The sequence below is a fragment of the Lethenteron reissneri genome, chromosome 9, assembly GCF_015708825.2.
Source record: "Lethenteron reissneri isolate LAM-NWPU_2019-01 chromosome 9, ASM1570882v1, whole genome shotgun sequence".
Classification (NCBI taxonomy): Eukaryota; Metazoa; Chordata; class Hyperoartia; order Petromyzontiformes; family Petromyzontidae; genus Lethenteron; species Lethenteron reissneri.
In genome coordinates this window covers 13,224,561-13,247,091 of record NC_083787.1, presented here as the reverse complement: position 1 = coordinate 13,247,091, position 22,531 = coordinate 13,224,561, and the positions used below count along the sequence as shown (strand labels likewise).

The following is a 22,531-nucleotide window of genomic DNA, read 5'->3' as shown; positions in this document are numbered from 1 at the left end:
GCCACTGAGCGGTTACGACGCTGATGACCCATACGGACAGCGGCCATGGCGTCGATCGGGCGGGCGGTCGGCCGGGCGACCGAGGTCGAGGTCGTTAGAACATCGAGGTCCCGCAAGGCAAAGTCGATGTCATTCAAAAATGACCTCGGCCGATGTCGCCCTGCTGTGCCGATTGGGTGCCTCTGGCACGTGACGCGAGTGGCGACACACGCTAGTTGACCCCCGCGCCCGTCACTCTCCTGGAGTCTGGGCCCACCACGAATTCCCAGCCTGCCCGACCTTCCTCCTCCCCGCCACACTGCCGCCCACCGCACACGCTCCCCTGCCCCCCTAAGCACACCTGTCTTGAGGCCGCGCACGGGGAACGTTGCCTGCGCCAGGAAGTTGGAGTCGCTGAATATGTCCTCCTCGTAGACGACGAACCGCAGGAAGGTGAGCTCCGGGAAGAGCACGTCGAAGATGATGGAGCGCACGGCCCACGTGGGGCTCAGCCCGTTATCGGCTGTGGGATGGGTGGGATGGTGGGGGGGGTGTACGAGAGAGAGGGCACACACGAGAAAGCATGAGAGAGCGTGTGAGAGAGTGAGTGAGAGAGCGAGTGAAAGAGCGCGTCAGAGAGCGTGTGAGAAAGGCCGTGAAAGGGCGTGGGGCCACCGATAATGTGACAAGTGGCCGAGCTTGTCGCTGGCACACAGGGACACTTTATAGTTGTCGTTTGCCCGCAATTTCATCCGATTGTGCTGTTGGTGTCATACGAAGAAGAAAATTCATTCGGAACTCTCTTACTGGAGAATGTCCATCAGAAGTGGATATCACAGAGCTGCTTCCCTTCAAGTGACCTCTGTTTCACACACATCAGGGGGCAGCACTCTGCCACCTGCCCTGCTCCGGCGTAATGTTTGTTGAGCATAGGTAGCAATATCATGAGGGTTTGTTTTGTCCAGATATTGGCGACCGGGCTGAGACCAACAACTCGCTATACCCAACATCAAAATGTAATCGCGGGCTGAGGCTGAAACCCAGAATTCGAACCCGGGATCTCGGCGGTGGCGCCTACCACGCCTCTGACGTCTGAGCCGCCCGGCCGCCTCCGAGGGCGCAACTGCTGACTGAAGACGGGGCGAGGAGCTCACGAGGCGGTGGGCACAGCAGAGCGAGGGGCACCACACGGAGACACCAGAGAGCGGCTCACGTGGCGCGTGTGTGTAGGACTGGTAGTTTAGAGATCAGCGCACTGTGCTACGAACTCCGCGACCCGAGTCCAATTCCTGCCCATGGCCAACATCGGCGACGAATATCTGACCTGGTCCTGAGCTTCCCCCTCCCATTTTAAAATTATTTTCGTGCTATAAATGTCAAAATGGTGGGCCACTTTGATGCTGTTTGTTGTTGTAACGTTCTTACCCGCCCCTACTGGACATCCGTGAAAAAGAGCTTTACAGCTCATTGGGTTCCTCCAGTAGAAATAAAGATTCTGATTTTGACTGGGCATTAAAAGAGTATATGATGCTGTGTGTGAACATAAACACTGGGGGAGACAAAGGCGGCCGTGTGCGGTGTTGGCCACCCGTCCCCTCGTGCGTGCGTCTGTGTATCACTCACGCACGACCTCGGTCTTGAACTTGTTGGAGTCGAACTCGGCACCGCATATCTCCACCTCCACAAACGGGTTGCTGATGCTCCGGCTGCTCCGGGGCAGGCGCCTCGCCCCGTACAGCTGAGCGCACGCGCACACAAGTGGACACACGCAAATACGTGCACACGTACACATGCGCACCTGCACACACGCATGCATCCACGTGCGCACGCACACAGGCGCAAGGGCGTACAACAAATAAAGATCCCTTCATTCCTTGTGCAGCCACACAAATGGCTTGGACGCATTGAATGTGTGGCTGTGCTATGCAATGATCACTTCGCTGCGCTCCCTCGTGTTGTCCAGTCAACCTTCGCTGAGTGAGAGGTCACTCATTCTCCTCTGCTGCTCCTATAGCTTGGAATTCCCTTCCCCCAGCCATCCGCACTGTCAAATCCCTGCCCCTGTTCAAGTTGAGGCTCTGCCTGTGGCTGACCGAGTGATTTGATGAATGTGATGGTGACGAGGAGACATTGGAGATAGGGGTTGTGGTGCTGCAGCATTAGGGATGTATGTACGTAGAACTTCTTTCGCACCGTACGTAGCCAACCGCGCTAATCAAAGGTGCGGGGGAAGAAAAAAAAACGAAACACAAAAAGCAGTTCTAAAGAAATGAGTTGTCAAGGTTAGTGTTCAGCGTTAGTGTTAAGGTTAGGATAAGGGTTTAGGTGTAATTGTATGGTTAGGGTTGGTGTTAACATTCGGATTAGTATTCGGGTTGGGTTTAATATCACGGTTAGGCGTAAGATTTAGGGTTACAGTTAATATTAAGGGTTAAAATGTAAACTAGCGTGAGAGTTAGGGTTCATGTGAGGACCAGGTTTGGTGTTAAGATTCCAATCAGAGTCAATAGTAGGGCAGTGTAAGCAGTAATATTAGGATTCGAGATAGTAGGAGGAATTAGGGGTTGAGTATAACGCTTAGGGTTCGAGTGGGGATTACAGCTCAGATTATAGTTGCGGTAGGGGCGAGGGTTATGGTGGAGGTTAGGGTTCTGGTCGGGGTTAGGGATGGCACTCGGGGGAGTGGTCACTCCGTACGATGAGCTGGATGCTGATGCCCTGCTCGGGCCGCAGGGTCAAGCTGTCGCGTGGGTTGAATCCGGGGTCCAGCATGCACTCGGGTTTCAGCAGGTAGCCGCTGCGGCCGTTCATGCAGAAGAACGCCTCGTTCAGCTGCATCGGCTTGTCTGTCCCACCACAGCGTCACACCACAACCAGCATAACATCGCAGCCGGCGTCATACCCACATCATCGCGCCAAAACGTCACCACAGCCGGCGTCGTACCACATCGTGACACCACGTCACACCACAGCCGGTGTCACACCGCAGCTGGTGCTATATAACAGCTGGCGTCGCTCCGCAGCTGATGTCACATCACAACCAGCGTCACACCACAGCCACCGTCATACCAGAGCATTGCAATTCACACCATAATCACCATCACTAGATACACGGGCAATATCATCACCAGTTGCCACAACATCATCATCATCATCATCATCCTTTGTATCATCTTCATCATCCTACTCCCCATCATCATATACCTCACCATCATCACCAACTCACTCATCATCACCAACTCATCACCATCACCTTCGCTATTATCACAATCATGACCCTCACCATCATCAACCCCATCATCATCAACTTCACTACGAGGCCCAGCATAAAACGGGCCGCTGCTGCCACTCTCCACGCGTCCTGCTCGCCGCAACTCACCGGGCGTCTGGAAGTTGAGCGCCACCATCTGGGTGCCGCAGAGCCACATGGGCACGGGGTCGTAGTTGGAGGAGTCGATGCGCTGCCCCTTGGGGTAGATGCGGCTCAGGTAGCGGGCGTTGTGGGCGAGGAAATCGCGCGCCCGGGCCCCCGCGGACACCTTCTCCGCCTTGCTCTCGTTGAGCGACGACATGTCGCGGCAGCTGCTCTTCTCCTCTGCTCGTGGTCAACGGCGCGGGATGGGGAGGCGGGAGAGGGGGTCACCAAGCGGCGAGACCCCCGTGGATTCATCGCAGCTAGGGTTGGGCTTCGGCATCACAAGAACTGATTTTGACGCTCCACCACCACCGCGCAAGATTTGCTGACCGGGGTTGCTAATCGCGGGAAAAGAAATAATTATTGTGAAAAATGTGTATACCGTGCACTGGAGTGCCGCCAATACGTTCAATTGGAGACGTGATTTTAGAACATTTTAAGGATGCTGAACAACGATGGGACACGCACACAAATTGCTATGAACAGGCTATGGGGGCAAGTACTGCTCACAAGCACCTATGAAGCCCGGCACGGTACACGAGGGAGTGGGTGGCCAGCACCGTGCCCGGCTCCCTTTGTCTCCCCAGTGCTGATGTGTACACACAGCACCAGGTCCTAATTTTAAGGCTGGGTCGACCTTGGGGAGACCCAGGACTGGTGGAAATATTCGCCACTTGTTATTGGTTGCGAGCGGGAAATTAATTTGGGTCACCGTGATTCATACTGCAGCTAACGCACGAGCACCCGTACACACGAACACATACACGCACAGAAGTGCACGCACGCACGTACTGTCGAAGGGCACCGGGCGACAGTACACCACGAGCTCCGACATCTGCAGAGCCACATTGCGGCGCCGCGACTCCTCCATGCACGTGTGCATCTTCACGGACAGAGGGACGGGGAAACACGGAGAGGTCACGACCTCGGCACGGAGACTCCACCTGCGCTCCTCAACCCCATCGCGAGCGCCGTGACAACGCAACGTTACAGCGCGACCAACTGCACCACCACCGGAGCAAGTCCACAAATACTCACTGGGTGGCCACCTGTCCTGGGTTTGACTTGGACAGCTCGGGACTAGGTGGCAGGAACTGACTTGCACAGAGATCTGTTGATGGTATTGTGTTGAACTTTATTACAGAGTGTTGCTAAACCTTGTGCCGACTGAGACACGGGTCTAGGTTCGGTCTGTGGAAAAGGTGGCAAGCCCCAGATAGACACCACACACCTCAACATCATCACCACCATCACCACCACCTCATCAGAGCCCACCTCCACTTCCTTCAGCGGCTCCAGACACTCAGCACGGTACAGCGCATGTTGTACCGCACTCGCAAACCATACAAACACTGTATTTATCAGGGCACTGTATAAGAGGGGAGGATGGGAGCCGAACCCCGAGGGGAAGTTGGTAAGGTGTCCGCGAGGAAACCGTTTGCTTTAGTAAGCAACGGCTTGCTACACAATTCTGTGCACACACGAACGCGATAAAAGCGGGAAGTTGGGCCTGGAGAAGTTCCTCCTTCGTTGAGGCGATGTGAAGGCTGCGGGCCTGTGCCCACGGGCTGCGCGGTTGCCAGGCTAAGGGGGCTCTGCGGCGAGGATGTCGATCGACTCCCCGCGATGGCTGCAGTGTTGATTGCAAACGGAGGGCGTTGGTGTTTGCTCCGTTTGTTCCACTTTTTTGTTGTTGCAACGAACGGAAATGCAGCGTTACAGTTTGGCTTCTGGTGGGGAGACATTTGGCCGTGTTCCTGGTTACGGCTGGAGAAAATAAAAATTGTAAAAAAAAAGTGGACAAATCCGCTCATAAATGGTCTCTTTCACACTTCTGCCAGGGTGCCAGCTTCCTCGTTTGGAGCAAAATTGTGTCGTACAGTGCATATCCAGACCTCATCGCACGACGCAATTGCAGTCCCAAAAAGGCTTTGAGTAACGTAGGGCTCTATCGTAAACGACACGACTTGCACGGCTGCAGTTACCGAAAAAATGTGATTCTCAGATTCGTCTAGAATATCTGTAATTGCAGAGATGTAACGGTTTGTATTCTTGGCAACGGCATGGACCTGGGGCTGGCCCGAGCGCTCGCCGCCGTCACTGCCACTTCTCTCGCACATCCATTGTCCCCAACACGACCATCATCATCACCGCCACCATGACATTGAGCACCGACATTTCCAGAACCACCACCACCAACAGAAGACTCATGCATTCGGAGCCTCGTGCTCCGAGAAACCGATTCTCCCGACGGCGACCGTGATCCTGGACCGAATGCTCCGGCAGTGGCGGTAGCAATGCAGGGGTGCATGGGGGTGGTGGGGAGACCCTCGTACCCGGATGCCAGCGTGGTTGGCGGTCTCGCGGATCTTGGTGACCCACGAGAAGAGCTCCTCCTGGCTCGTCACGGCCACGTCCAGCGGCCGCACCACCGGCTGCATGACCTTCGCCTCGATGGTGAAGACGCAGCGCTGGCTGCCCTTGCCCTGCTGGTGGACGGCTACGGCACACGCGGGCAGCGGTCGTCGGCGTCGCCACCGACATCGCGAGCATCGCAAACGCCTATGCCGCCACTTTTAATAACCCCACCCTTTATCTCTACCTCTCGTCACCTTTCGTCCGTTTTTTTATGATTGCCGTAAATCGCCATGGAATAAGGCGCAATTTCAATCTATATAAGGTCTCGAGTGTCACTGTCAGAGCCGCCGTCACCACCAACAACATCGTCTTCAAAAGTCATCGCCGGCATCACGAGCATCAGTGTCGGAATTGCCATGACGAGCATCTTCACCGAAATCGCCAGCATCGTAAAAGATCAGGAGTGTCACTGTCAGAACCGTCACCACCAACATCAGTATCATCATCATCACGAACACGACTGTCAGAACCACCATCACAAACATCACCGAGCATCATAATCATCACCAACTTTACCAAAATCAAATTAAAAATGTCCTCAAAACACCAAGGAGGCATGCACAGTATATACCTGTTGTGTTTACAAAACCCTGGGTACCTCTACGAAGAGCTAATTTTGCCCATTTACTACTTGTAAAGTAATGTTTTGAGTGCTCAACCATACTAAATTTAAACACCAATAGCGCACATAACTTGAAGGTATAAAGTAACTCTGACATAGAGTACTTGCTTTGCTGGGTCAGATCGCGTGAGATAAATGTGTGTTTTAAAGCACTCCTCCTGCCCACAACGCAGCCAGTCAATGAAGCCGTCGCGTCCCGTCGAAGCGGTGATACAGTGTCACGTTCGTTCACGTGAAAATGTATAATTTTGATTGATTGGCAGGAACATCACAAAAGCACCGCACGGGCTTGTGAGAGCTCATTGGGCCGCTCGGCAGGGTGGAGCGAGCGGCACCGTAATGTGGAACCGTAGCCCGGCACGCGGCGTTCCTGCACAGCGTGGAGATGCCGCTGAGCCACGGGTCAGCGCTGCGCCTCGCGCGCGGTTTGCTCTTTGACCTTTCAGCTGTGACATTTTCACTTACATTTTTGTACATTTTTGAGGTTTCCCCAACCCCCCCCCCCCCACCTCATGCGGGACACTGTACATCCGCTCACAGAATACACTGCCAGCAACTGAACCGTAGAGAAGTTCGAACTGCTGCATGATTATAATAATTATTTAATAATGGGCGATATCTTGACTTAAAGCTTTTGTAACTGCAGGAATTCATATTCTTGGGTCTTTCGGTAAAGTCACGTAGATAGGTTCAAAGAAAATAACAAAAGAATAACAAAAAACTACGACGTTTCGATCGCAACACAAGCGGTCGTCTTCAGGAAAAGGGGGGTTCGCTTTGAAGGCAAACTGTTTATAAGGGTTTGAAATGGGTGTAGCACAAATGTCAGCAGCCAATGATAATGTAAGTAGACATACTCTTAGGTTTTTTCGGTAAAGGCACGTAGGTAAAAATTATAATAAAATAAAATAATAATAAATCACGACGTTTCGGAGGCAACACAGGTGGGACCGTCAGACCTGAAGACGGAGACTTGTGTTGCCTCCGAAACGTCGTGATTTATTATTATTACATTTTATTATTATTTTTACCTACGTGACTTTACCTAAAAAACCTAATAGTAAGAATCCTTGCAGTCACGAAAGCTTCAAATCTAGAAGATAATGTAAGTGGTGGACAGTCAACCCGACGGTGGTTAGTTTTCCACCAATCAAAGGGCTGGCAGGTGAAAATTTGCATGTTAATGAGATATTAGCATGTTAATGGAAGACCGCAGAGCCGTAACCAAGTTATCGTCGTGCAAAGTGGCTGTGTGAGTGTGAACCCTGTGAAAGTGTAAGGTTTGAAATGGGCGTAAAGCACAACTAACATCGGAAGGTGGTAGGATGGGAACATCATAGCCAATTATGAGTCAAACTGGCTGATAACGTCCTTCCAATGATTGCTCAGCTTGTACCCATCTTCTCGGTTGAAGTTGTGTCTGTGTCTATATATATGGATGGCTTCATGAACGAATCTTTGTTGATAGCCAGTGGGCTTGCAAAGTACCTTCGTCTTAGAGAAATCAATTTCGCGTGAGCCCACCGCATTAAAACAATGATCAGCCACGGCCGAGGTATTGGTCCTACCGTGTTTCAGATCTGCCTTATGCTCACGAACACGGTCCGAGCCATGTCGCTTAGTTTCCCCAATGTAACTACTTCTGCAGACACAGCTTAGTTTGTAGACGCTGGGGTATTGCATGTCAGGGATCACATCCTTCACAGATGGGATCAGATCACAAATTTTATGTACTGTGTTAAATCGAACCTGGATCTTGTGTTTGCTCAAGATTTTGGAAATATTTTTAGTGACCCCTGCTATGTATGGCAAGGTGATGGTTTTGATTGGACCTAAGATGGTTCTTTCCCAACGGTTGGGGTTATAGCTTTACGGATTGTGTAGTCCGAATATCCATTCCTCTTGAGGGCTTGGTGTACGTGTTTCAGTTCACTGGCTAGGTGATGACGGTCGGAAATACATCGAGCTCTATGGTGTAGAGTTTTGACGAGGAAATTCTTCTGGGATGGATGGAGGTGGGAGTCAGATTTTAGGGAGGCATCCGTGTGGGTGGCTTTCCTGTAGACAGTGTCCCATTGAGCCATCTGGTCTCTTTTCGATTAAAACATCCAAGAATGGTAACTTGCCTTCCTTTTCCACCTCCATGGTGAATTTGATGGCTGGGTGGATGGAATTGATGTGGTTGAGGAATTGGTTCAGAGCTGGTCGGCCATGTGGCCAGATGACGAACGTGTCATCTACGTACCTCTTCGACAAGGACGGACGTAGAGTGGATGCCTGGATGGCATCTGTCTCAAATTTTGTCCACGTAGTTTTCATGTTTTTTGTTATTTTTTGTTATTTTCTTTGAACCTATCTACGTGACTTTACCGAAAGACCCAAGAATATAATGCAATATAATGCACACCATGTAACATATCGTCTGATAATAATACAATTATTGTTGTATTTCATGAGGAGTCTGTGGGAACCTCCGCAAAGAGTGACGGAACCAGCACCAAGCACCAGGAGGGCGCCCGACATAAAAAAACACGGAACATTTGGCCGACGTTGGGCCGACGTCGCACATTTACTGGGTGGCGAGCGTGACGCGACGCCGGTGGGGGGGGGTCTCACTGATATGCGTGGTGGGGATGTCGATGGTGCCCTTCTGCAAGCTCCCCAGTGGGTTGCTGCCGTCCGTCTCCTGTGGGGGGGGGGAGGGCGGACAGGGGGGCGGTGGGGGTAGCCACAAGGAAGGGTTGCGGTGACGCCGGGGACACGGTGCGCGGGCAGGCTATGCGGCAACCGGGAGGACGCGCGCACGGACAAAGAAGGAGGCGGAGAAGAAGGAAAAGGAAGAGGAGAAAGAGGAGAAGGAGAAGGCCGATGCCAAGAAGAGTGAGGCGAAGGAGAAGAAGTGAGATCTGAGCCCAGTGGGCTCCCGTTGGACTCCGCCATTCGACACTGTCTGACGCCTGTGCTGTCCATGGATGTGTTTTGTCTCGAGTGTTGCATTCGTTGTATAAAACGGTCATATGCCTCCAGTGTGTGTGTGCGTAATGATTTTAGTTACATAACATCTAACCAGGCCCTAATCTCATCAGCCGGGTCTGTCCGGGTCACAGACCCGGACAATATTTCCACACATCCCGTAAATGCCCCTCGCTGTGACTCCTCATCGTCACGATCCTACTGCGGCCTACCAACACAGGCCCACTGAGCTACGCACAGCTATCAGCGCTAGACTGGAGGAGGGATGCTCGGAGAGGATTGTGCCGCCGGACGGGAGGTGCAGCGAGGAAGCCCTCACCTCTTGCTGGGCGAGCGGATTCGCCACTTCCTCCACGTAGTTCGAGGGGAACCACAACTGCTTCTTGCCGCCGTAGTCGCCCTTCCACCTGCACGGAGAGACCCCCTCGCTGTGACACGCCGCCGCAACGCTCGAGAGACGCAGCCCACCGGAACGTGCACAGGACGGACGCAGAGCCCTTGTGCTCACGCGCGCGCGAGTGTGACCGTGTCTTTCCCGAGTTACTAAAAAGAACGAAAAACTATCAACTATTTTTACCACGTAGGCTTTTGCGACCAATATTATCCACGAGGTTTTTTTGGGGGGGGGTTAGATCGCGTAAATATATAAATGTGTCGTTAAACCTATAAAAACCTCTAAAATGGATAAACTTTTTATATCACCAGGTAAGGTCCACTCAGCTATATAGCTCTTTTTCAGAAGCAACCTGTCCACAAATGATAGCTTAACGAAATGTATAGTAGCCAAATCCTCAAAATGCATGTTCATTCTGAATGTAGAGGGAAAAACCGGAGGGCCCGGAGATAAATCCACATGACCACGGGGAGAACATGCAAACTCAACTATACAGGTGTCACGGTCAGGATCGAAACAAAGACCTCCTGCATATCAGGCGAGGTAGTTAACATCTCTTCACTGCGGCGCCCCAAGCAAGTTGTCAGCACTCTCCGCATTACGTGTGCCTTGTTTAGCAATCATCAGGTCTCCGTGTCCCCGTGTCTCAGTGTCCCCTCATCCCTGTGGTCCCACGTCCCCAAGTTACTGTGACCATTTTAACGTCTACCCTCTTGTCCCCTATGTCCCCTGTGTCCCCCCAGTCTCCGTAACCCTCTACCCCCATACCCCTGCGCTCCCGCTCACCAACCCTCGTCCTGCACGTCCCCGTGTCCATACGCCCCCCGCTCACCAGCTCTCATCCTGCTTGTCCACGTTGCGGATGATGGCGTTTCTCAGGAAGGAGAGCTCGTCACTACGCTCCGTCTGGTAGTCGTACAGCGTCTTCACCATGACTCCCTGCAGCACAGGCGCCATCAAGCAAGTGCGGGCTCAGGTCACTGGGTTCGCAATGGGTCATGTGGGGTCACGCAGGGTTACTCCGAGTCCATTCAGAGTAACACGGGATTACTCCAGGGTCACACAGGGCCACACGGGGTCACACGGCTGCACTCGGGCACAACAGCTCAGTAGGGGCGGTGGGGGGGGGGGGGGTGCGAGCCTACCGCGGGTTTGGTGGTGTTGTTCGCGGTGACGTAGAGGCTGTCGGAGCGGTAGAGGCTGTTGAGATCGGCCATCTGTCGGTGGGAGAGAACCACAACGGCTGGGTTTCTATGGCTGCATCCACAAATTCACGTGGCACCTGCGACCTCCGCTCCGTACAGGCGAGCCAGAGGTCATTCCGTGAGAAACGAAGTGCCGGGGAAATCTTCAAACAGCCTCAACGGGAAATCCACAGTCCAGCTGCAGGGCGGGGGTTGCAGTGGTCGGCGCACTGCGCTGCGACCTCAGTGACCCGAGTTCAACGCCCGGTCACGACTAATATCAGTAAGGTAAGTTGAACTTCTCTCACACCGTATGTGGCCAATCAGAAGTAATGTCAGAACCGGTCCCAGGCCTCTGCTATGTCAACTCGGCCTTAAATGAGTACCTGCTACTGTGAGTCAACATCAGCTCTGACACAAAGATGGTCAGATATGGTGCTGGCTACCCCACTCTCGCATTCGCCATCCTGGCCTTCATAGGTGCTCGCTAACAGCACTTGCGCCAAACGTCTGTGTAGGCTTCACGGGATACCTTTGTTTTGCATACGCAGTTTGTAATTTAGATGTTGCCGTTGCAGCGATTAAAATGCACAGGAGGGGGGATAGTGGCCATTGACATTATTCTTGTGGGCCAGCTATTTATAAATGAATCTCGTTCTTGGTTTGAATGTCGATGTTGAATTATTGGCAATAGAAAATTAACAATGCATCATCATCATTATCATCTTCGACTTGGCATGGAAATAACACCTAAGGCCGCCGGGTTTTCAGCACAGTGCGCTAACCATTGCACCACCCCTCCCCACTCCACACACCCATCGGCCCCCATGTCTCCCACGTCTCCACGAATGCCTGCAATGCTTTTGGAGGCCCTTGGAAAAATCCCAGGTGAGGCCTCATTCTGAGGCTTCCTCAAATGTGAGACCTGGGGACAAAACTGCCCCACCTGCCTCCCTTTTCCCACGGCCATGTCCACGTGCAACCCGCACGTCTCCCTGCGTGTGTCTCACGCCACCTCACATATCCCCCATGCACCTCCACGCGTCCCCAAGTGTCCATGACAGGTGACATCGTTTCCCCGTATTTCCCCGCGTGTCCCCCAATGTGCGTGCCCACCACTCCGCCGCCGCCCTCCCCCCCCCCGCACCTCGGTGCCGAGCTTCTGCAGCGTCTCTTCGTTGATGGGGTAGCGGAGGCGCGTCTTGCGGTAGAGCGGCTGCTTCTCGTAGTACGACACGAGCTCGACGAGGCTCTCGAACTCGGCCGAGCTGCCCAGCAGGAAGAGCCGCCCCTCCTGCTGCACGCGGCAGTGCTTGATCTTGCCCTCCGAGCTGCACACGCGAGCGTGCGAGCGCAAACGTCGCATAACAGCAGCGGTGACAAAGAGACAATGCTGGGGCAAGTGTTGTGAACGGAGCACCTATGAAGGCCGGCGTGGCACACGAGGGGGTCAGTGGTCAGCACCGCGGCCGACTGCCTTTGTCTCCCCAGTGGCGATGGTTTTTACACACCACACCAGGTACTCATTTGAGGCGGAGTCGATCTAGAGGAGGCCCAGGACTGGGTTAGATAATAATCATTGGTGTTGGCCGTGAGCGTGAATCAAACCCTGGTCCCCGGTAAATGGCGCGGCACGCTAACCACTGCACTAGCGCTCCCCACACACGTATGCACAAAGACAAAGATCTCCCGTATAGCCTTAACAGACTGTTGGGGCAGGTGCTGTTCACGAGCACCTATGAAGGCTGGCACGGCACGCGAGGGGGTGGGTCGCCAACACTACGCCCGGCCGCCTTTGTTTCCCCAGTGGCGATGTTTACACACCGCACCAGGTACTCATTTGAGGCTGAATCGACCTAGGGGAGGCCCAGGACCGGTTCAGATAATCTCCACTGGTCACCGGGTTCGTAGAGCAGAGCACTAACCACTACGCTACCACTGCCCACACACACACACACACGTACACACACACACACGTACACACACACGTACACACACACACATACGTACACACACACACGTACACACACACACACACACGTACACACACACGCGGACGGACGGACGGGAGACGCTCACCGGAAGGTGATGGCGAAGGAGCCCGGCTCGCTGCGCTTGCGCACCAGGAAGGCGCCGTCGTGCGGGACTCGCATCAGCATGAACTCGGCCTCCCCGCGGCTCATCCCGCTGTGGTACCAGCTGCGACGCACGGGAGACGACAGCGTGAGCCGCACGCGCGCAAGCACACGGCGGTTGGGGGGGGGGGGGTACAGCACTGGTGTGTGTGCGGCCGTCGAGTGAGCAGGCGGTGCAACTGCACCGGGCCTCGAAGGTCGGAGGGGGATCACCCGGCTCCGACCCACAGGGAGGAGGGAAGACCCTTGCACCGGGTCCCCCCGGGTCCCCCCGGTGCCAACCGCACTACGCCGCTGTCCGCGAGGGTGCGAGTGGCGGTGCGTGTGTCTGCGTTTGAAGGTGAGGACGGTGAGAAATGTTGAGGAACGAGCGCCGGTGTTTGTGTGACGATGCGGGACTGCTGCCGAAAGTTTGAGAATCGAAGTCATATTTGGTGCTCATCTCCTGTTTATTCTATAGCAAGGGCGCATCTATCCCTAGGATAACAACGAGTGATCTGTGTGCCTATTGCTGTGAATGCTGGGGTGTATGTTGCTGTTATCTTGACAATGTATGTACCATTGAACGTGAGCTTCTTTCGCAGCGCATGTAATCGGAGGTGTGGAAATGTGACCGTTGGTCCGTGTGCGTCGGTGTTTGCCTGACAACGCGAATTGTTGGTATCTGGAGTTTGGTCTAGCAGGGAGCAGTCGCTACGCCTTAACCCGCGACCTCGACGAAGAAGCCGCTGCCGGTCCTCGGGGGTCGAAGTCCGCTGCCACCGAGCGCGGAGCATCGGGAGGGACCAACACGGAATAGGCGCCGATAAGCGGACACCGAACTGTGCAGCCAGATCAGCCGAACTTGCCCCAGCGATCAACGGACGGTGGGAAGGTGTAGCTGCCAAATCGCACGGCACATTCACGAATTGTTGGTATCTGAGAATGACGATGACGACGATACGATCGTCGGCCTGCGCCTCCGCCGTGAAGCCGGTGTGCCTCTCACTCCTTCTTCTCGTGACCATTGGGCTGCGGCACCGGCTCGGAGAGCTGCATCTCGATCTCCTTCCAGCGCAGCGGCACCTGGCGGTAGTAGGCCACGAGGTTGTACAGCGAGTCGAACGGGAGGTTCTCGAGCAGCGAGTAGCTCACCACTTCGCCGTTGACGTCGCGCTGGCTGTGGATGCGGCAGTGCTGCACGCGGCCCGCGTACCTGCCGAGGGGGGGGGGGGGGGGGTCGTGCGAGGACACTCCGGGGTCAACCGCGATCCGGCGCTTGGCTCGCCCCGGACGGCAATTCGTAACCGATATCTGGTTTGGGTCGCGTAATGAGTCAGAACGAAAACTTGCGTTGCTGAGACCCTCCTGCATCCGACGCAGTCAAATTAAATTATCGCGTGTACACAAGCGACTACCGCTTCAATCTCTACGATTGTTGCAGCTCGCTCACCGGTGGATTCGTGAAAATTAAATACTTTTTTTGTTATTCCGGTGAGCAGAAGAAGAACTCTCACAACCCAATTGAGCGATTAGATTGGCGAAGTTTCGCTTCAAACCACGCCGAGGATCATCAGGACAAGATCCGGGAAGTCAGAATAACAACTCAGGAAGTCGGGTGGTGAAGGTGTCTTAAAACGAGACAAATTCGGTCAGATCACCACGTGGCTCAAGCCCAACGTCTAACAATGAATCATCGCAGTCGCTGCAAAAAATCTCGACGCGTTAAGTCGACCATAGAGTCTCTAGCGCTTCCAACGGAGGGTGACGGCGTGACTGCTCCGTCTGTCGCGGCTCGGGGGGGGGGGGGGGGAATGGCCAGTGACTCTCGCCACGGGGTGATCCAACATGAACACAACTGTCGTGTCGAGTCGTGGTGCTGTCCGGGACTCTCCATGGAGAAAACCGGACAAACTTATTCAAGAGCGGCCCAAAACTGAGAGAGAGAGAGAGAGAGAAAAAAAAGGAAGTGCTAAAAGGATGCGCGTGCCTCCCCTCCCCCCAAGCTAACGATGTGTGACGTCTCGAGACAAGACCTGTTTCCGTGGTCTGTAAAGTAGGTGATGCTATCGCCCATATTAAATACTTCCGAGAACGTGTTCGTGAGCGTTGCAGAATCCGCGCAAGCACATTATTTTTCTTCCTTGTTCTAGTTTGTCTACAATTTTTTCCCTGCAGAGTCAGATTACGATCTCGCGATCGGCGCCGCAAAACACAGACTCCACTCGGTGTCTCACAGAGAGATTCAACAAGTTCTTGACTTCCTTGAACACTGTCGCAGAAATTAGATTAGCACGCCACATCCTTCTCACCTTGTTTTGACCCCATCGTACCCTACAATCCTACGAACTGTTCATGCAATTATAGGACTATAGAGTATGAAACTATAGGATTATTATGGAAATGTATACTTTAGTGGTGAGTGCCTTGTGTACCTCCGATTAGCACGGATGACTATGTACGGTGCAAAAATAAGTTCATCATGCGTACATATATTATGCAAATAATCCCTACTGCACGCCCATCTATCAATGTTGCAGAAAATAATGGGGGAGAATTCATATTCTTGGTTCTTTCGGTAAAGTCACGTAAATAGAAAAAAAATTATTAAAATAAAATAACAAAAATTTAATTGAAATAAAAAAATTGTAATAATACAAATAAAATACAAATTAATTGAGAATAATAAAAGCTGAAAAAACCCACAAGAAAAATAAAAAAGATATAGTAAAATAAATAAAAAAGGAATTTTTTTTTTATAAAAATGAATTGGAAATAATAAAAGAAAAAACCCCACGACGTTTCGATCGCAACACAAACGGTCTTCATCAGGCGGAGAGAAAAGAGGGGGCAAGCCTCCAAATGTTGCTGCTTATAAGGGCTCCAGAGTGAGCGGGCGGGGGACCAGAGCGGCGCTAGCAACACGCCAATGCAGGAGCAGAACAATGGGGGAGTTGGGAGGAGGAGAGCTTGTGCAGAGCAAACAGCATGGACGGGGCAGCCAGTCAGCCAGCGCTCATGTAGGAGCAGACAATGGGGGGGAGGAAGGGGGCAGAGACAGGGGGAGAGAGAGGGGGTGGGGCAGATATGGGGGGGGGGGGGGGGCATTGCACCTTCCACACTACTGACGGTAGAGGTTGACAAGAAAACACAAATCGAGTCATGACCCAAAATGGTTGATGACATCTTTCCAATGATTGCTGAGTTGAAAACCGTCGTCTCGGTTGAAATTGTGTCTGTGTCTGTATATATGGATGGCTTCGTGAAGGAATCTTTGTTGATAGCCAGTCGGCTTGCAAAGTACCATCGTCTTAGAGAAATAAATGTCATGTGAGCCATGATCAGCCACGGCAGAAGTATTGGTCCTGTCGTGTTTCAGATCTGCCTTATGCTCACGAACACGGTCCGAGACATGTCGCTTAGTTTCCCCAATGTAACTGCTGCCGCAGATACAGCTTAGTTTGTAGACGCCGGGATATTGCATGTCAGGAATCTTGATGGGATCTACGGCTCTCTGTGTAAGTCACTGGATGATTGGCCACGAGACCATGGACTAGCTATGCTCGAGACGCCCTGTTGTAATGACCTTCATCACCCTCCTCGATTCAAACCCAGGATCTGAGCGGTGCCGAGCCTCAGTGCCCCGGCCTCTCACCGGGCCGGCCTCCTTCGTGTGTGTTTTGTTTTTTGGGCTAAACGCTCGCCCTGCCACAGAGAGACAGAGAGGACGGGGGGGGGGGGGGGTCCGTCGCGTGCTGGTGGACCCCACCGTTGGTTGGCTCTCACCAGAAGGAGATGGAGAACTCCCCGCGGAAGCGCTCGCTCTCGCGCACCAGGAACGCCCCGTCCTGCTCGGCGCTCTCCGCGCAGAACTTTTTCAGCAGGCGCTCGGCCTCCTTGCGGCCGCCCGCCATGCGGCCATGGAACCACGACTCGGAGAAGTGCAACTCCTCGTGGCCGCTCCCCTCCTGCGCGAGCGCACGGCCGCACAGGTCAACGCCATCGTGCAACCACACAGACACACAGACACACAACCACACAGACACACAACCACACAGACACACAGACACACAACCACACAGACACACAACCACACAGACACACAGACACACAACCACACAGACACACAGACACATAGACACACAACCACACAGACACACAACCACAGAGACACACAACCACACAGACACACAGACACACAACCACACAGACACACAAACACACAGCCACACAGCCACACAGACACACAACCACACAGACACACAACCACACAGACACACAGCAACACAGGCGCACAACCACACAGACACACAACCACACAGACACACAACCACACAGACACACAGACACACAACCACACAGACACACAACCACACAAACACACAACCACACAGAGACACAGACACACAGACACACAACCACACAGATACACAGACGCACAACCACACAGACGCACAACCACACAGATGCACACCCACACAGATGCACACCCACACAGACGCACAACCACACAGACGCACAACCACACAGACACACAACCACACAGACACACAGACACACAACCACAGAGACACACAACCACACAGACACACAGACACACAACCACACAGACACACAGACACACAACCACACAGACACACAACCACACAGACACACAACCACACAGACACACAACCACACAGACACACAGACACACAGACACACAGACACACAACCACACAGCCACACAGACACACAACCACAGAGACACACAACCACACAGACACACAGACAGACAACCACACAGACACACAGACACACAACCACACAGACACACAGACACACCGACACACAACCACACAGACACACAGACACAGACACACAACCACACAGACACACAGACACACAGACACACAGACACACAACCACACAGACACACAGACACACAGACACACAGACACACAACCACACAGACACACAGCCACACAGACACACAGACACACAGACACACAACCACACAGACACACAACCACACAGACACACAACCACACAGACACACAACTACAGAGACACACAACCACACAGACACACAGACACACAACCACACAGACACACAACCACACAGACACACAGACACAGACACACAACCACACAGACACACAACCACACAGACACACAACCACACAGACACACAGACACACAACCACACAGACACACAGACACACAGACACACAACCACACAGACACATAACCACACAGACACACAGACACACAACCACACAGACACACAGCCACACAGACACACAACCACAGAGACACACAACCACACAGACACACAGACACACAGACACACAACCACACAGACACACAACCACACAGACATACAGCCACACAGCCACACAGACACACAACCACACAGACACACAACCACACAGACACAACCACAGAGACACACAACCACACAGACACACAGACACACAACCACACAGACACACAGACACAGAACCACACAGACACATCGACACACAACCACACAGACACACAGACACAAACACACAACCACACAGACACACAACCACACAGACACACAACCACACAGACACACAGACACACAACCACACAGACACACAACCACACAGACACACAGACACACAGCCACACAGCCACACAGACACACAACCACACAGACACACAACCACACAGACACACAGCAACACAGACGCACAACCACACAGACACACAACCACACAGACACACAGACACACAACCACACAGACACACAACCACACAGACACACAACCACACAGACACACAACCACACAGACACACAGACACACAACCACACAGACACACAACCACACAGACACACAGCAACACAGACGCACAACCACACAGACACACAACCACACAGACACACAGACACACAACACACAGACACACAACCACACAGACACACAACCACACAGACACACAACCACACAGACACACAACCACACAGACACACAACCACACAGACACACAACCACACAGACACACAACCACACAGACACACAGACACACAGCCACACAGACACACAACCACACAGACACACAACCACACAGACACACAGCAACACAGATGCACAAACACACAGACACACAACCACACAGACACACAACCACACAGACACACAACCACACAGACACACAACCACACAAACACACAACCACACAGAGACACAGACACACAGACACACAACCACACAGATACACAGACGCACACCCACACAGACGCACACCCACACAGACGCACACCCACACAGACGCACAACCACACAGACGCACACCCACACAGACGCACAACCACACAGACGCACAACCACACAGACACACAACCACACAGACGCACAACCACACAGACGCACAACCACACAGACGCACACCCAAACAGACACACAACCACACAGACACACAACCACACAGACACACAGACACACAACCACACAGACACACAACCAAACAGACACACAGCAACACAGACGCACAACCACACAGACACACAACCACACAGACACACAGACACACAACCACACAGACACACAACCACACAGACACACAACCACACAGACACACAGACACACAACCACACAGACACACAACCACACAGACACACAGACACACAGCCACACAGACACACAACCACACAGACACACAACCACACAGACACACAGCAACACAGATGCACAACCACACAGACACACAACCACACAGACACACAACCACACAGACACACAACCACACAGACACACAACCACACAAACACACAACCACACAGAGACACAGACACACAGACACACAACCACACAGATACACAGACGCACACCCACACAGACGCACACCCACACAGACGCACACCCACACAGACGCACAACCACACAGACGCACACCCACACAGACGCACACCCACACAGACGCACAACCACACAGACGCACAACCACACAGACACACAACCACATAGACGCACAACCACACAGACGCACAACCACACAGACGCACACCCACACAGACACACAACCACACAGACGCACAACCACACAGACGCACAACCACACAGACACACAACCACACAGACGCACAACCACACAGACGCACACCCACACAGACGCACAACCACACAGACACACAACCACACAGACACACAGACACACAGACACACAACCACACAGACACACAGACACACAGACGCACAACCACACAGACGCACAACCACACAGACGCACAACCACACAGACGCACAACCACACAGACACACAACCACACAGACGCACAGACACACAACCACACAGACACACAGACACACAGACACACAACCACACAGACACACAGACACACAGACACACAACCACACAGACACACAGACACACAGACGCACAACCACACAGACGCACAACCACACAGACGCACAACCACACAGACGCACAACCACACAGACGCACACCCACACAGACGCACAACCACACAGACGCACAACCACACAGACGCACAACCACACAGACGCACAACCACACAGACACACAACCACACAGACACAACAACAACAACCGCCATTCACCACTAAGTGACGGTGACGTCACCACGACGCTTGTGCCAGGCTATGTGCACAGACACACGACCACACAGACATACGACCACACAGACACACAACCACACAGACACACAACCACACAGACACACAGACACACAACCACACAGACGCACAACCACACAGATAACGCCAATTTTCCACCACACTTAACCACACACATAACCACACAACCACACACACACACAACCATAAACCTGTACACACACACAACCATACACCTGTACAGACACACAACCACACTAACTTACAGACACACAACCCAACAGACACACAGCCAAACAGATACACAGATACACGATCATACAGACACACAATCACATGACTGCACAGGCACACGATCATACAGATACACAACCATTGACTCGAACAATCCCGTGAGTAGTGCTGTGCTGTTATGAAGCGTTGCATGATGTCGTTTGAAGTGGTGTAATATGGCGCGGTGCGATGTGGCGTGGTGCGGTATGGTGTGGCCGGGAGATGACGCATTGTAGTGTGACGTCAAATCACGTGGAGGAGCGTGGGGTGTGGCGGGGCGCGGTGTGGCGGAGGGTGGCACCATGTGGAATGACTCGTCATGTCAGAGTGTGGTGTGGCACGGCGTAACGTGGCATTGTGCGCCCTGGTGTCCAGCGGTGCGGTGTGCCATGCGGTGAGCCGCATACATCCTTGGCCTGCTCCTCCTGCTCCTCGTCTTTGCTCGCGTTGAGCGACGTCTCCTCCGAGTAGTAGAGGCAGTTGCTCGTCAGCACGAAGAAGTGCGGATTCCATTCCTGAACAGCAACACCGCGATCGTTGTCACAACGCCAAGATCGCCATCACTGCACATTCGTGCCTGGCTAACCACGTCCATGACACCGTCCAACCGAGTGACCGTTCCACGAAGCATCTCTGCGTCCCCGCTCACCTTGTACAGGGGGTCCTCCAGGTACATGATGCCGTTCTTTATCGAGTCGCTGATGTCGTACTCCGAGCTGGAATGGTCCTCCGACAGCTGGTGGTCGATGGTTTTATGCTGGGAGACACAGGCGTGGGGCAGAGACGCGGACATCACCGCGGTGCGATCCGCAATCGCTTTCAGGTTGCATCGCCGCGCCGAGTTAAGTGTGCGTCGTACAAACCCCCCTCTCCTCCTCCGCTCGGCGGAGCGACCCGCTCCACACTCGACAAATTGGGTGCGGGCGCTTCGCTGGAACGTCGCAGCCGAGCGTCGTCGTGGGGCAGTTGTCGGAAATAGTGAAAATGTCCTCCAGTCTGGGGCCATGTCGCCCTCACGCAGTCTGACTCGGCGCAGTGGGACCCACTCCTCTCAACGTCGGCCATTATTGGTTCCGCGAAACCGGTCGTTAAGCAAATATTGGAAATACCCGTTAAAGGCTTGATTCATTCTGATAGCATCGAAAGTTATCTGTTTCCACCAAAAAAACGTACTCTATCACATGTAAACAATGGGTATTAATAAATAAAGATACTAACAACGGTATAAACACATAATATTAAAATAAACACGGTTAATCAATGCATTACCTAATATTTACTGTACCTACAATAGCCCGTACGTGAACAAGGGAATGGTTGGTAAGCGAACACATTGGGCTCTATGGAGGCACTATACTACTATATACACTACACTACTATACACTACACTACTATACACTACGCTATACACTACACTACTACACACTGCTATGTACACTACACTCCTATACACGACACTACTATACACTACGCTATACACTACACTACAATACACTACACTACTATGTACACTACACTCCTATACACGACACTACTATACACTACGCTGTGCACTACACTACTATGTACACTA

General features: G+C 52.9%; 1 protein-coding gene across 1 annotated transcript in view; it reads right to left on the bottom strand.

Moving 5' to 3' along the window:
• The window catches only part of LOC133340300 (1-phosphatidylinositol 4,5-bisphosphate phosphodiesterase gamma-1-like), a 42,844-nt gene that overhangs the window by 3,801 nt on the left and 16,512 nt on the right, over positions 1-22,531 (bottom strand). Inside the window, exons 14-29 of the mRNA XM_061548404.1 lie at positions 21,608-21,715; positions 21,366-21,473; positions 16,886-17,067; positions 14,109-14,315; positions 13,065-13,184; positions 12,133-12,316; positions 10,947-11,018; positions 10,634-10,740; positions 9,727-9,814; positions 9,051-9,120; positions 5,731-5,894; positions 4,187-4,277; positions 3,359-3,574; positions 2,677-2,825; positions 1,603-1,717; positions 341-502 (exon numbers count right to left, since the gene is read on the bottom strand). Of these exons, the coding sequence (XP_061404388.1) occupies positions 341-502; positions 1,603-1,717; positions 2,677-2,825; positions 3,359-3,574; positions 4,187-4,277; positions 5,731-5,894; positions 9,051-9,120; positions 9,727-9,814; positions 10,634-10,740; positions 10,947-11,018; positions 12,133-12,316; positions 13,065-13,184; positions 14,109-14,315; positions 16,886-17,067; positions 21,366-21,473; positions 21,608-21,715 (2,143 nt within the window). The remainder of the gene's footprint in view (positions 1-340; positions 503-1,602; positions 1,718-2,676; positions 2,826-3,358; positions 3,575-4,186; positions 4,278-5,730; positions 5,895-9,050; positions 9,121-9,726; positions 9,815-10,633; positions 10,741-10,946; positions 11,019-12,132; positions 12,317-13,064; positions 13,185-14,108; positions 14,316-16,885; positions 17,068-21,365; positions 21,474-21,607; positions 21,716-22,531) is intronic.